The 13,112-nt window shown below is 49.8% G+C and overlaps 1 protein-coding gene across 1 annotated transcript in view; it reads left to right on the forward strand.

Annotated features, from left to right (window-relative positions):
• The window catches only part of ADCY8 (adenylate cyclase 8), a 241,109-nt gene that overhangs the window by 223,604 nt on the left and 4,393 nt on the right, over positions 1-13,112 (forward strand). Inside the window, exons 14-17 of the mRNA XM_007940545.2 lie at positions 384-542; positions 4,735-4,881; positions 9,697-9,789; positions 11,418-11,532. Of these exons, the coding sequence (XP_007938736.1) occupies positions 384-542; positions 4,735-4,881; positions 9,697-9,789; positions 11,418-11,532 (514 nt within the window). The remainder of the gene's footprint in view (positions 1-383; positions 543-4,734; positions 4,882-9,696; positions 9,790-11,417; positions 11,533-13,112) is intronic.

Here is a 13,112-nt window from a genome sequence, read left to right on the forward strand (position 1 = left end):
GTAACTTATTTGTGGACTCCACTGTGTTGATGGAGCCCCTGCCATGTGTCAAGTTGTTGCTACAAGGGCAGGCTGCAATGTTGAGCAAATGCACAGACCTCCAACCACACAGGAAGTACAATCTAATAGAGGATACAGGCATTAGCAGATAATCACACACACAATTATAAACCCAAAGCACAATAATGCCAGGCACGGAGCCCTGTAGGAGCAAGTCATCGTCTGGCCTCCCGGCTCCAGGCTCCAGGCAAAATGCCCCCAGGATGTTCAGATCAGGCGCTATCTATTTCATTTGAGGTGGGTTCCAGAGCATTCCACAGCTCGTCAGATACGTGCAGCCCAACACACCACCTGCCTCTTCTCTTTCTCCTGTCCGAGTGCAGCTGGAGTACACTGCCCGCCTGGACTTCCTGTGGCGAGTGCAGGCCAAAGAGGAGATCAACGAGATGAAGGAGCTCAGGGAACACAACGAGAACATGCTGCGGAATATCCTGCCAAGCCACGTGGCCCGTCACTTCCTGGAGAAGGACCGTGACAACGAGGTGAGCCCCGGCTGGCCCGCTGCCAAGGGGTGGCGTGCGGGTACACAGCCCACACATGGCGGCCCACTCAGGGAGAACTCCACTGTCCTCGTGAGAGTGCCTGAGGACGGAAACCGCGCCACCCCGCGGCACCAGGCCTGCAAACGCCATCACCGTAACACTGCACATAGCTCTCCGGCAGCAGGTACCTCATCTGTGAGTCTGTAAGGTCAATTCAATAAGCTCTCCATTGCAGGACTGAATTGCAATGGTAAAGATTTCCATGTGTGCATGCGTTCATCTATTACCTATGGGAGGGGGGAAGTAGGGTGTGTGCATGTGTGTGTGCACCCGCACACATGTGCACATACACACGCACACACACATAGCCACCACCCATCTGTCAGTAGAGGCTTGTGCGTTGCTATGATGCTGAATGGGTTTCAGTGGAGCTTCCAGACTAAGATGGACTAGGGAGAAAGGCCTGGTGATCTCCTTCCGAAAACCAGCCAATGTGAGCCCTGTGGAGCACTGTGGTCTGGTCCGCAGCCAATCACAGGGCTGGTGCAGGACCGACAATGTCTCCTGTTTTACATGGGCCTCCATGAGTTGGGGCTGACTTGGCACCATCCGAGAAGAACAATAAGGTGCTTGGTAAACATTGGTGAGTCAGGTCCTAGGACACTGTGTGCACACCCAGGTGGTAACACTTAGAACAGCTGTGCATGGAGCAGCCATGGGTCGGGGAAGCTAACAATATAGAAAAATGCATATATAATATACACAAATATGTGTATGCATCGATGTGTTTCTGTATATATATGTATATGTGAGCATGTATATACATGTGTGATGTGTGTCTGTGTAAGGGTGTGTGTGTGTGTATATGTACAGGAGCTCTGGTGAAGTGCCAAAGGCACTTGACTGCTAACCAGAAAGCTGGCAGTTCAAACCCGCCAGCCACTCCTTGGAAGGAAGACTGGAAAATCTACTTCTGTAGTAATACTGCCTCGGAAGCCCAAAGAAGGGTTGCTATGAGTCAGATCCAACTCGATGGCAGTGAGAATGGTTTTTGGGTTTTTTTAGCGTGTATATATATGTGGGGGTGTGTGTGTACATGTATATATATCCTCTTAGCACATTGCCTAGCATGTAGTCAAAAAAAAAAAAAATGGCCTTTTACTTGAAACTGTTTCTATTATGCCTTAATGACCACTCAGTGAAGTCAATTCAGCCGCCAGCTTTATTTGGTCGTTCCCTGATCTTTGCTTAGTCCTAAGCACCTCCAAAGAGACCCAACTCATTAGCATCTGCTGTGCCTCCCACATTGCCTTGGGCCCAGCGATGAGTAACAAAGCAGAGGGTGGAGAGGCCACAGACACCCTAGGGTTTAAAAGGGAAAGACGGGGCGGCGTAGAGGTATCATAGAGACAGACAGACAAGTCTCAGAGAGTATTGTACATGCTTGGAGTTTTCTCCTATGAGCGATAAGGAGGTAAGGATTGCTATTCCCATTTCCTAGAGGAGGAAAGTGAGGCTCAAAGAAAAGGGACTTGTCCAAGATCACAAAGTGGGTGAGGAATGAGCTCGGATTCAAACTCAGACGTGTCTCGAGCCAAGTGCTCTTTGTCCTGCACCTCACTGTGCCTGCCTGTGTGAGGGTACAGTGACAAGTGATGACTCAAACAGCCGAACACAGGGTGGTAGACAGAGCTTCACCCCCTGGCAACATCCTGTCCAAGCCTGTTCTGGCTCTGTCACCCACACAAAGGTTCTGGCAGCCTCTGCTATCCCACTGGGCTTTGGGCTTAGAATAACACTCACCACCCCAGGCAGGGAATATCTTGCAGAGAAGGCCAGCTGGGGTCCATGCCTGGGCGGGTCACTGGTGCCTTAGCAGGCTCTCACTGAGTCCCAGGAACCAGCCTACTCACTGGGGCTTGTTAAGAGCTGTTGGAAGGGCACTAACAAGGGCAGCCCATCTCAGGCAATGAGTCTCCATCTAGAGAGCTCACCCAGCATAAATTACTTCTCCGCCACTAACTGGCTGTGTGACCTAGGGCAAGTTACCCAACCTCTCTGAGTTCATTCAGGTATTCTAAACACTGGGGATGAAATGGTAAACAAAGTCCTTGCTCTTACAGACCTTATATTTTCATGGGAAGGCAGAGAGTTAAAAAAAAAAAAGAAAAAAGAAAAAGAACATAATAAATAGCATACTGCCATGTAGTGATAAGTTCTCTGAGGCTAAAGGAAGTCAAAGGAGGAAACAGAGCGTGTGAAACGGGTGGCATCTACAATGGGGTGGGGGTCAGAGATGGCCTCTCTGAAGAAGTGACATTTAAATGGCATAAAGGACACTAATAAGTCAACAAGTCTTGGGCATTGGTTCTTCCCACAGAGAGGTGGCTTAATTGGTGCAAGACACACAGGCCTTGGAGTCAGATAAGTGTGGGCAAGTAAAGGTCCAGACTGTAGCTACCTGGGCAAAGAGGAGACCACAGTCTGCACATTGGCAGATGGCCAGGGTGGGAGTAGGGGGTGCTTATGCTCAGACTCCGCTACAAAAGCCTAAACCTGCTCTCCAACCAGAGGAGGATGACAAAACAGTGATAGATTTTCTATATTCATCCCTCCCTCCCCCATTTACGAAGTATTTTTGTCTTCTTTGAGCCCAAAATAGCAAGAAACAGATGGCACACTGAGAAGGGTTGATTAGGATTGAGTTGGAAGAAGGGGCTCTCTCTAAAGGTGTGGGCAGACGGTCTGCAGCTCATTCGTGTGCCCCATAGATCCCCACACCCCCTCTCTCTGGGTTGCCCGAGGGGCTGACCAGCAAGGGCTGTGTCAATGGCCTCCCATCCCCGCGAAAACACCCAGTTGGGAGCCCCCAATAGGAGTAGGCAGTGCAGGGTAGCTGATCAGAGGGAGCGAGGAGGACAGTGAGGTCAGGATATGTGTTCCCTCAGTTCCCCCTGTGGGAGCATCTGAGTTGGCTGTGTCTCTCTGCAGAAAGTCACTGCTCTTTCCAAGGCCTGTGTTATGCTTTTCCCGATGTCAAATCAACTCACTCATTTGGGCTCTCCTCATCCACTGGAACCTAGCCTGGGGACAGCCCTACTGATGCTAGCCTTGGGTTCCTGATGGATTTCTGCCCTCACCTTTTTAATCCATCCTTGAATTATCTTCAATTGAATGTGCCACCTCTTATTGAAGCCACAGGGATAAGGAAGGGATGTAAGGTCTCCGGGAATGGGCAATCATGGGAGTCTATTATCATCCCCAGGCCTGAAGTCACATGGGGTAAAAGACGTTACTGGGAACCAGTGAGCATGACAGCTATAGAAGAAGTGTCCAGTAAGATATGAACTGACCTTTGAGCACTGAATTTTCCAGCTCAGCTGGCATGCTGAAGTCTTCCAGATTTATTTCATTTCAGCCTGAGATGTGAGTGGACAATAAGAGAGCACAAACAGGCCATGGAGAAACCTAGTTTGAGAACCCTGGATGCAAAGATGGAGGGAGACTCGTTGATAGCCAAATGGATCTTCAGGATTCATGGCGCACCATTCGTTCACTTATAGAAAATGCTTAGAGGAGGAGAAGCAGGAGAGGAGGAGGGGAGAACGAGGTAAGAGCAAACAGTATCACTGCTGGAGTAACTTCTTGAGTAAGTCAGAAAAGGGTCAAGAGCTTAGGTAGAAGTGTCGACCTTCAATAGGACACAGGAAAACTCATCATCTGGAGTTGAAGCAAAAGAGATTAAAATACATTTGCGTGTAGGCAGGTGTGTAACTGCTGGATCAGAAGGAGTCACCAGCAATAGCCTCATTTTCTCCATGAAGTAAGAGACAAGATCATCAGTCATCTACTGAGCGGATACAGTAGAGGGATAGGTTGAGGAGAGACGGAAGAGTTTGGACAAGCCGTTGAGAAGAGCAGAAAAGGGAGCCAACCAAGGACAAAAGAATAGGCAGGCATACCCTTAGGCCCCGTGAAGGTTGGAGACCGGGATTTTCCGTGGTCCCAATCTACATGGTGATGATGCTGTGACTGTGGTAGTGACGTGGTGATGACCCGTGCAGAGCTCCCAGTCTCTGTCCTCTCTCTGAGTACCTGGGCAGGTGTGGAGGTGCACCTATGCACAGGTAGTAGCATCATTGGTAGACGCTCACTTCTGATGGCCTCCTGCCTCCTCTGTGTCTCTGTCCAGGAGCTGTATTCTCAGTCCTATGACGCCGTAGGGGTGATGTTCGCTTCCATCCCAGGCTTTGCGGACTTCTACTCCCAGACCGAAATGAATAACCAAGGAGTGGAATGCCTGCGCCTGCTGAATGAGATCATTGCTGACTTCGATGAGGTAAAGCTAAGCCTCAGAACATTAGAGTCACAAATGGGCATCATCAGTGTTATTCACTGTGGCCACGGCCATGCTATCGATCATGTTATTCATTGTAGCAGCGCCCATTTTTTGCATTTATGGAAATGCCAGGCTGCGTGATAAACCCTGACACACATTATCTAATTCTATCATCCCTGTTACCATGTGAGATACATGCTGTTGTTTTTTGTCTGTTTTAGAGACCAAAGACATAAGGCCTCAGAGAGTTATGTCACTTAACCCAATGTCGTACTCTAGCAAATGCCCTTGCTCAGAGGCCTGTCTGACACTAAGGCGACTCAGGCTCTGGTGTCACAGAAGCTGGGCCCTTATGGGAATATCTCTCCATCTGCTCCAAGTGCCAAAGATAAAATCAATAAGCATTTGGTCAGAGAGCCAAATGTAAGTATAAACACAGTGCAGAGAGTACTTTCTTCTCCCAGGCTCGTCAGTCTGGAGAACACATCATATGGGGAACTCATGCTGCACTTTAATTACGTTACTAGACTTGGCAGGAGTGGGCTTTCTCCTCCCACATCCTCCATCATCAAGGACACCACTGTCCGTCCATTTGCCTGAGTCTGAGATGGGAACTAAGTGATTCTGAGAAAACGCTAGAAAAGAAGCCAAGCAAAGGGGTGGGTGCACCTGAAGCGGAGCCTCACCCTGACCCCATGGGGAGCTCAGAAGCATAAACGGTGCCACAGACTGTCTCATACTGAAGCAAAGGAGGCAGGTTTCTGCATGCCTGTGTTGGTCAGCCATGGGCTGTGGGCTTCCCTGGTGGGGTGCATAACCTCCCAGGTATTACCAGCAAAGGCACTTCCATTGATCCAGGGAAAGTCTCCAAAAAAGGGTACAGCCAAACGTTGTCAGCAGCCAACACTCACAGCAGTCAGAGATGGCCCCATAAAGGGGATCTGAGTGGGGCACCCACAGCATGTCCTGCATCATCTCCTGCCCCGAGACTGCAGCCCTTAGATACCCTTCCAGCCTGGAACTGAACCCACCACCAGGGATCAACTTTCAGCCAAATAATAGGCTTATGGAGTGAACAATAACGTCAGAGGAATATACTCATCAGAGAAATCAACTATAGGAGACCTAATGGGCAGTCTTTGCCCCCAAACAAAACTCAGAAGGCAGGAAGGAGCAGGAAAGAAGGGCAGATGGGAACAGGGAGCCCAGGGAGGAGGTGGGAGAGTGTGATGGGGACTGCCAGCAATGTCACAAAACGTGTATAAACTGTTGAATTATCAGTTTTCACCCAAACCACTACAAAAAGTTCATATATATTTAAAAATCTAACTAAAGGTTTAGATATCCAGCTTTGTTTCATTTTAAACTCTATGGCACCACACATCTCAGAAGAGCACTCTCCAATGTTTTAAAATGGTAGTTAAGTAAATTTGAACTAAATTTGCATCTTTTACCCAAGAGTGCTCCAGTTACCCTCAAAAAAACAAACCAAACTCACTGCCATCGAGTCAGTTCTAAGTCAGCAACCCCCATGGCCGTGAATCTTTATAGAAGCAGACCACCCATCTTTCTTCTGAGGAATGGATGGTGGGTTCGAATCACTGACCTTTTGGTTATCAGTCAAATGCCTTAACCACTCACTGCACCACCAGAGCTCCTTCCCAGACACCCTAGAGTCTTCTGAAATCAGAGGTGGGGGCAGTGCTCCTAGTGGTAGAGATGGGTGTTTGCACCAGCAATTGAAACTAGGTCGTTGCAGATGCGAAGGGAGAAGGGGATTGGCCCCGAAAAAGGCTGTCTTCTTTAGAACATGAGGCTTAGACAAGAAAGAGGAAGTGGAGGCTATGGGAAGTAGGGGAGTAGGAGGAACAAAAGGTGAACAAGAGGAGAAGGAAGAAGAGGAGGAGGAGAGGAAGAGAGGAGGAGGAGATACAAAACAGGAGGAGGAGGGAGCTGGGGAGAGAAGAGAAATCACTCCCTAGTTTGCCAACCCCAGGCTCTCCCCATGTGGACCCTTAGGTCAGCCCAACATGGCTTCCATATTTGTCTGGGTCGGGAGAACCCTCTGGACTCTGCCCTGGCTGAGCTCCAGCCAGACTCCCTGGTGCTCATCCAGCTGATGTAATTACCACAGGAACCTGAGATCACACAAAGCCCTTGCCTTGGCTCGGAGGATGGCTGACCACCGCCTGGAGAACACTCTCTGAACCGTGTTTGCAGCACCCCTGCCACAGCGAAGGACTAAGGAATCCTCTCACGTCGCAGTTTCCATGCGGACTAGTTAATTCAAAAAGGGGCTGACTGGGGACCCCACAGCCCAGGCTCTTTTGCTATATAGTAGGTAAATTCTCTGTGTGGGTACTAAGTGAAATAATGAAGTCTCTTGCTGCCTGCTAATTGGCTCCCAAAAAGGAGGCAGCTTTGCCTGATCCTGATATTGGCCTGTGGCCCAGTGGTTCTGCTGTGAAGAAAGGAAGTCCTTCCTGCACCATCCCAGGTGCAGCACCTCGTCAAATCACAGGGAAGACACCGTGTAAGGAGGCAGAGGGGGAGAGGGTAACCGAAGGCATTCCCAGAGGCCAGCTGAAGTACTAACAGCTGAAGGGCACCCAAAGACCAAACCTGTTTGATGGCATCTGAGGACAAATGTCCGTCATGATCTAAGGCGGAGGACCTGCAGGCTGCTCTGGCCACTTCCCACCCCGAGCACGAGCTGCAGAATCGCAGCCCGGTCAGAACAGGGCCTTCCTTAAGCTGAAGAAGCCAAAGGCTGCCTCTGCTGTGACTAGGGCTACACGCACATACACAGACACACAGCCTCTTACACAGCCCTCCTCACACTCTCTTGCCCTCTGACAAATAGTCTTACACACACATACATTCACACACATGTACATACTTTCTCACATACACACACACACTCATACTCTTACAGTCTCTCACACCCTCAGCCACACTCTCATACACACCCCAATGCAAATCACAAAAACCCCTGCCTGAACTTCCCATTTTTCTGAGAAAGTTTTCTTAGTTGCTGATTAATTTTGAAAGGATGCTCATAGCAAGCTCTTCTGTAGAAAACCCACCCCACCCTCTCCCTCTGGCCCATCTGCCTGCCCATCCCCAGATGAGATGAGCCCCTGAGGATGTCATCCATCTAAACACCTGCCAACATGTGGAACAACACTCAACATCATAAAGCCCAGGCTCAGTGGTCTGATGGAGATTGGTGGAACCCCTGAGACTGTGGCCCTTAGCTGGAAATGAACTCCCTCCCAAGGATCACCTACCAGCCACACAACAGACAGGCCTAGAAGGTGAGCAGTTGCACCAGGGTGGTATGCACTCCGAAGAACAATCAACCACACATGCCCAAAGGGGCAGCTTTGCCTAGAGGTCAAGCTCAGAAGGCAGGAAGGGACAGGAACAGAAGAGAAAAGGAAATGGGAAACAGGGAGGAAGTGGTAAGAGTCCTGTTACACTGAGGGGATTACGATCAATCTCTCAAAACAAAATGTGTATGAATTGTTGAGTGGAAAACCAATTGCTCTGTAAACTACCACCCACATCATAAGAAAACACTTAAATAAATAAATAGCTGCCAACAATAGGAAACTAGGCATGGGACTGGGAGGCAGGGAGATTTGAGCTTTGAACCTAGCTCCCCCACCAGGGCTCATTTCCCAGGCGTTTGATGTGTCCAGTCGCATAGTGCCCCGTGCTCTGAGGGAAGAGGACACCAACAGCAGAGACAGCCAATGCAAAAGTCCTGTGGCAGAAATGGGCCTGGCTTGTTCCAGGACCAGCAAGGAGGTGAAATGTGGCTGGAAAGGAGAGAACGAAGAGGACAAGGGAGGGACAGATCAAGGCAGGACTTTCTCCTTGGCCCTGGTGGTCAGGAAGCCAATGGCAGGACGGGGTCTGACTTACACCTGAATGAGTACACTCAGGCTGCCATGCTGGGTGTGTGGTGGCAAGGGCAGGAGCAGGCAGGCCACTGCAGTGGTCCAGGGCTCTCCTAAGGGTGGCTTAGGCCAGGGTGCAGGCAGGGGAAGTGGTAAGCAGTTGTAAGATTCTAGAAACATTTTGAAAGTAAAACCACAAGCTTTCTTCATGGACTTGGGATATTTGTGATTTCTTCTTTAAACTAACGAGATATTGTCATTGTTGTTAGGTGCCATTGAGTCAGTTCCAACTCACAGTGACCCTGTGCACAACAGAAGGAAGAGGCCCCATCCTACACCGCCCTCAGTCATTGCTGTGCTTAAGCCCACTGCTGCAGCTACCGTGTCAACCCATCTTGTGGCGGGTCTTCCTCTTTTTCGCTGACCCTCTCTTGTAGCATAGTGGCTAAGGCACTTGACTGCTAACCAGAAGGCTGGCAGTTCAAACCCACCAGCCACTCCTCGGAAGGAAGGTTGGGCAATCCTACTTCCGTAGTGATACTGCCTCGGAAACCCAAGGAGGGGTCGCTATGAGTCAGGGCTGACTCGACGGCACATAACAACAACAACCTCTTTTTACCAACAAGCATGATGTCCTCCTAGGGACGGGTCTTGTTTATTTCAGAGATTCCCAGAAACAGATCTACTCCCTAGAGTATCTAGTCACACTCAGCTTGGAACCTGGCATTTAGTAGGTGCTCAATATGTACATGTTGGTTAACCCAGTATATGATTCTCAGAGACAAAAGCAGCCACCTCCTGATCTAAGCCAGTCCGGGCTGCATCTTCATGGTGAGCCAGGGCGTCCTCAGGAGCCCAGCTGCCCAGAATACATGCTCCAGACTGACACTGTGACCTGGGTCTGTTTCAGTTGCTTGGCGAAGACCGATTTCAAGACATTGAAAAGATCAAGACCATTGGCAGCACCTACATGGCAGTGTCAGGCCTGTCACCTGAGAAGCAGGTAAAGGACTCTGGACTCAGCCACACCTGTGGCAGGAGCCTCGACCTGGTTAGGGTGCTGACGGTGGTGAAGCCTCTCACCAGGAGTCTTGGGGCGGGGGCTGGAATCTGATGAACTGGATTAATGGATATTTACTCCCCAGGTACATGGAGTCAATTGGATGAAAAACTTCTAGAGTTCATTCTGAATCTCACTCTTCACTTGATGATCAAAATCGGGGCCAACAAATATCCTGGTTATGACTTAACTGGGGGTATCTGACATCAACCCCCTTTCTCATCCTTAGTTTTGATCTCTCCTCCAAAGTCGGAGGTAACAATAGCAGCTGCTATCCCTCTTGGGTGTTGACTGTGTGCCAGGCACTGGGATTAAGTGGGGAAATTAACATCTACCTGCCAGGGTCAGTGGGTAAATTACCTGAGACATGTCTTGCTTCCTTTGTCTAGCCTCGGGTCAGGTAGGTTCTCAATAAATGAACATGAGTCTAAATTACAGGGTGAGATGGAATTCTCATTAATTTTGTCTCATTGTCCCTTCACTTTCTTCTAGGGCTTTGAACCGGTTCATTCCAGTTGGACCCCCGGCTGAAAAGTTGCATCTTACCTGAAGTGTACTGAGTGAGAATCTGCATTTTCACAAGGTCCCCAGGTGCCTCTTATGTAGACCTGCAGGTCTTGTGGAAAGGCAGGTTCTGACTCAGTACACGTGGGGTAGAAAAGCAGCTTCTCAGCAGGGGGTCTAACCAGAATGAACTGCTTTGAAGCTCTGCTTTCTTCCCAACTAAAATCTCAAAGGACTCCCAAAATGACTACCTGGGAAGAAACACGTACTGATGACTTGGTACCCGTGTCTCGTACTCTGTGGTAAGGATCTGCAAACTGCGCTCTGTAGGCCAAATCCAGCCATTGCCTGCTTCTATAAATAAAGATATCGGAGCAAAGCCATGCCCATTCACTTCTGTTTTGTCTGTGGCTCATGTCAAGCTACAGTGGCAGTGTTGAGTAGTCAGGGCAGAAACCAGGTGGCCCGCAAAGCCTGAAATATTTCCTATATGCCCTCTGCTGGAAACCTTTGCTGCCCTCTGTTCTCTCAGGGCACAAGCTCTCTGACCCACAGTCCCATTTGTTCCCTGGTGGTAGGCAGGGCAAGGAAGCTTATGCCCATTTTACAGATGAGGAAAACTGAGGCTTACAGAGCTACAAAGGTTTACCTGGAGTTTCTCAGATAGTGAATGACTGCACTTCCCTCAGGTATTTCAGGAACAAACTGTGTGTCCATCCCTGAGGCAGACACTGTGACACAGTTTCTGGAAAAAGCTGCACATACCAACACAGGCGTGTGTGCACGTGGACATGCGCACATGCGCACCAGCAGGCGTACGCAGGGATTCACGATGTGGGAAGCTGAATACACAAGAGTAGGTATAGAGGAAGGAATACCGTGAGCCACACACACTGTTCTCTTTTAAGCAAACCTCGCACTCCCCCAGCTTTCTGGGATGATGCTGATGGCTTGAGCGTGGTTGATTTCCTCCAGCGATGGGAGGGTGGGTGAGGATGTAAAGCAGGCCCCTCTGCAGGATGTAATGCTCATCCCAGTCAATGCACTCTCCTCTCGCTCTGCTTCAGCAATGTGAGGACAAGTGGAGCCATCTGTGTGCCCTGGCCGACTTCTCTCTAGCCCTGGCCGAAAGCATACAGGAGATCAACAGGCATTCATTCAACAACTTTGAGCTCCGCATCGGTGAGTGGCCACGGGACCCCAAACACGTGGAGCCAAGAGCCAGCTGCCCCCGCTCTGTCAGAACCCCTGTGCCCTGGGCAGCAACCTGGGGAGCTTTTCCTGCAAAATGCAGTAGACCTCATGTGGCTGGGACAGGGGCAGGGCAACTCAGACCTTTCTGGGCTGCCCCCATCCGAGATGCCAGGAGTGAGGGCAGGATACTGACCTGTGTGCAGAAATGCACACACTCGACCCTAGTCACACTCTCCTTCCAGGCTCCTGATCCAGTAAGCTACCCCTCTAGGACCTAGCTAGCCAGGCAGCTGAGTAATCATTTCCGGACTTCTGTGTCACCCAACACTGGTGGTTAAGGTCTTGCTCTAAGGTTCTTCCAGCAGTACCTCAAGGCAAAGGCAGGATTCGACTCCTGAGGATGTCAGATCCTGCGTGAGCCAGGACAGGCAGAGAGCCTCACTCGGCCAGAAGACAGAGCTGCTCTCTTTAGGCTGAGAGACACCCTGTGCGAAGCAACACAGCGGCAATCGTGAACACTAACAATCGGCCTTAATCATTGGTATAAGGTGCCGGGTCCTTCAGCATCTATGCTGAGCCTCGAGGGGCTCATAAACACAGTCTGCAGACCCCTGCACTCATCCACATTTTCTTTTTATAGATGGGTCAACTCAGGCCCAGAGAAGGACAGTCATTGGCCTGAGATCACACAGCACTTTGGTTGCTCCTGGACTCGGAGACTAGCATCACCCTGGCTGCTGGGGTGCGGTCTGGAACATCTAGCAGGGCACATGTAGTCATTGCCGCTGACATGCCGTGTTACTTTGTTTGGTTCTCCCTTGACAGCTGTCAAGAAAAAGGGTCAAGAAATAGTAGCAACAGGCTTGTGAGATCTAAGGAATGCCAGGTGCCTTTGTTCACTGGAGTAAAAGAAGTTATATTGTACGTTTTTGATCTACACACAGGTTGTTCAGGGCCTGTTCTCACATCTTTCATTGACTCCATGTGTCCTTTCTGAAATTATTGATGGCATGATTGAACCATGAAAACAAGGCAGAACTTTAGCCCTGAACAGAGAGAGATTCTCAGTGGATTCTGGACATGTGGCTGCCTCTTGGTTTTAATATGTTATTCTGGCATGGGCCATCCATCTCAGGGTAGACAATTAACTTCCCACCTGGTTTGGCATCTTAGTTTCGGGTCTTCTTTAATCAGCTATATGACGTCAGTCCAGTTTTTTAAACCCTGAATCCGTTTCCTTGTGTGTAAACTGGATGCTCTGTGACTCCCTCCCCTGCTTACCTCCCTCGTAATAGTTCCATAGTCAGCATCTCCAACGAAACAGAACCCGTAAGATGGAAACACGCATGCACCCACCCACGGAACCCACTGCCATCGAGCTGATTCCAACTCATAGCCACCCCCATAGGGTGTCCAAGGCAGGAAATTTTTATGGAAGTCGATTGCCCCATCTTTCTTCCACGGAGCAGCTGGTGGGTCTGAACCGCCAACCTTCTGGTTAACAGCCAAATGCCTTACCCACTGTGCCACCAGAGCTCCTAAGCATACACATAAACCAAACCAAAAAA

This window comes from Orycteropus afer, unplaced genomic scaffold (assembly GCF_000298275.1).
Source record: "Orycteropus afer afer isolate SDZICR_OR568_19922 unplaced genomic scaffold, OryAfe1.0 scaffold00069, whole genome shotgun sequence".
NCBI lineage: Eukaryota > Metazoa > Chordata > Mammalia > Tubulidentata > Orycteropodidae > Orycteropus > Orycteropus afer.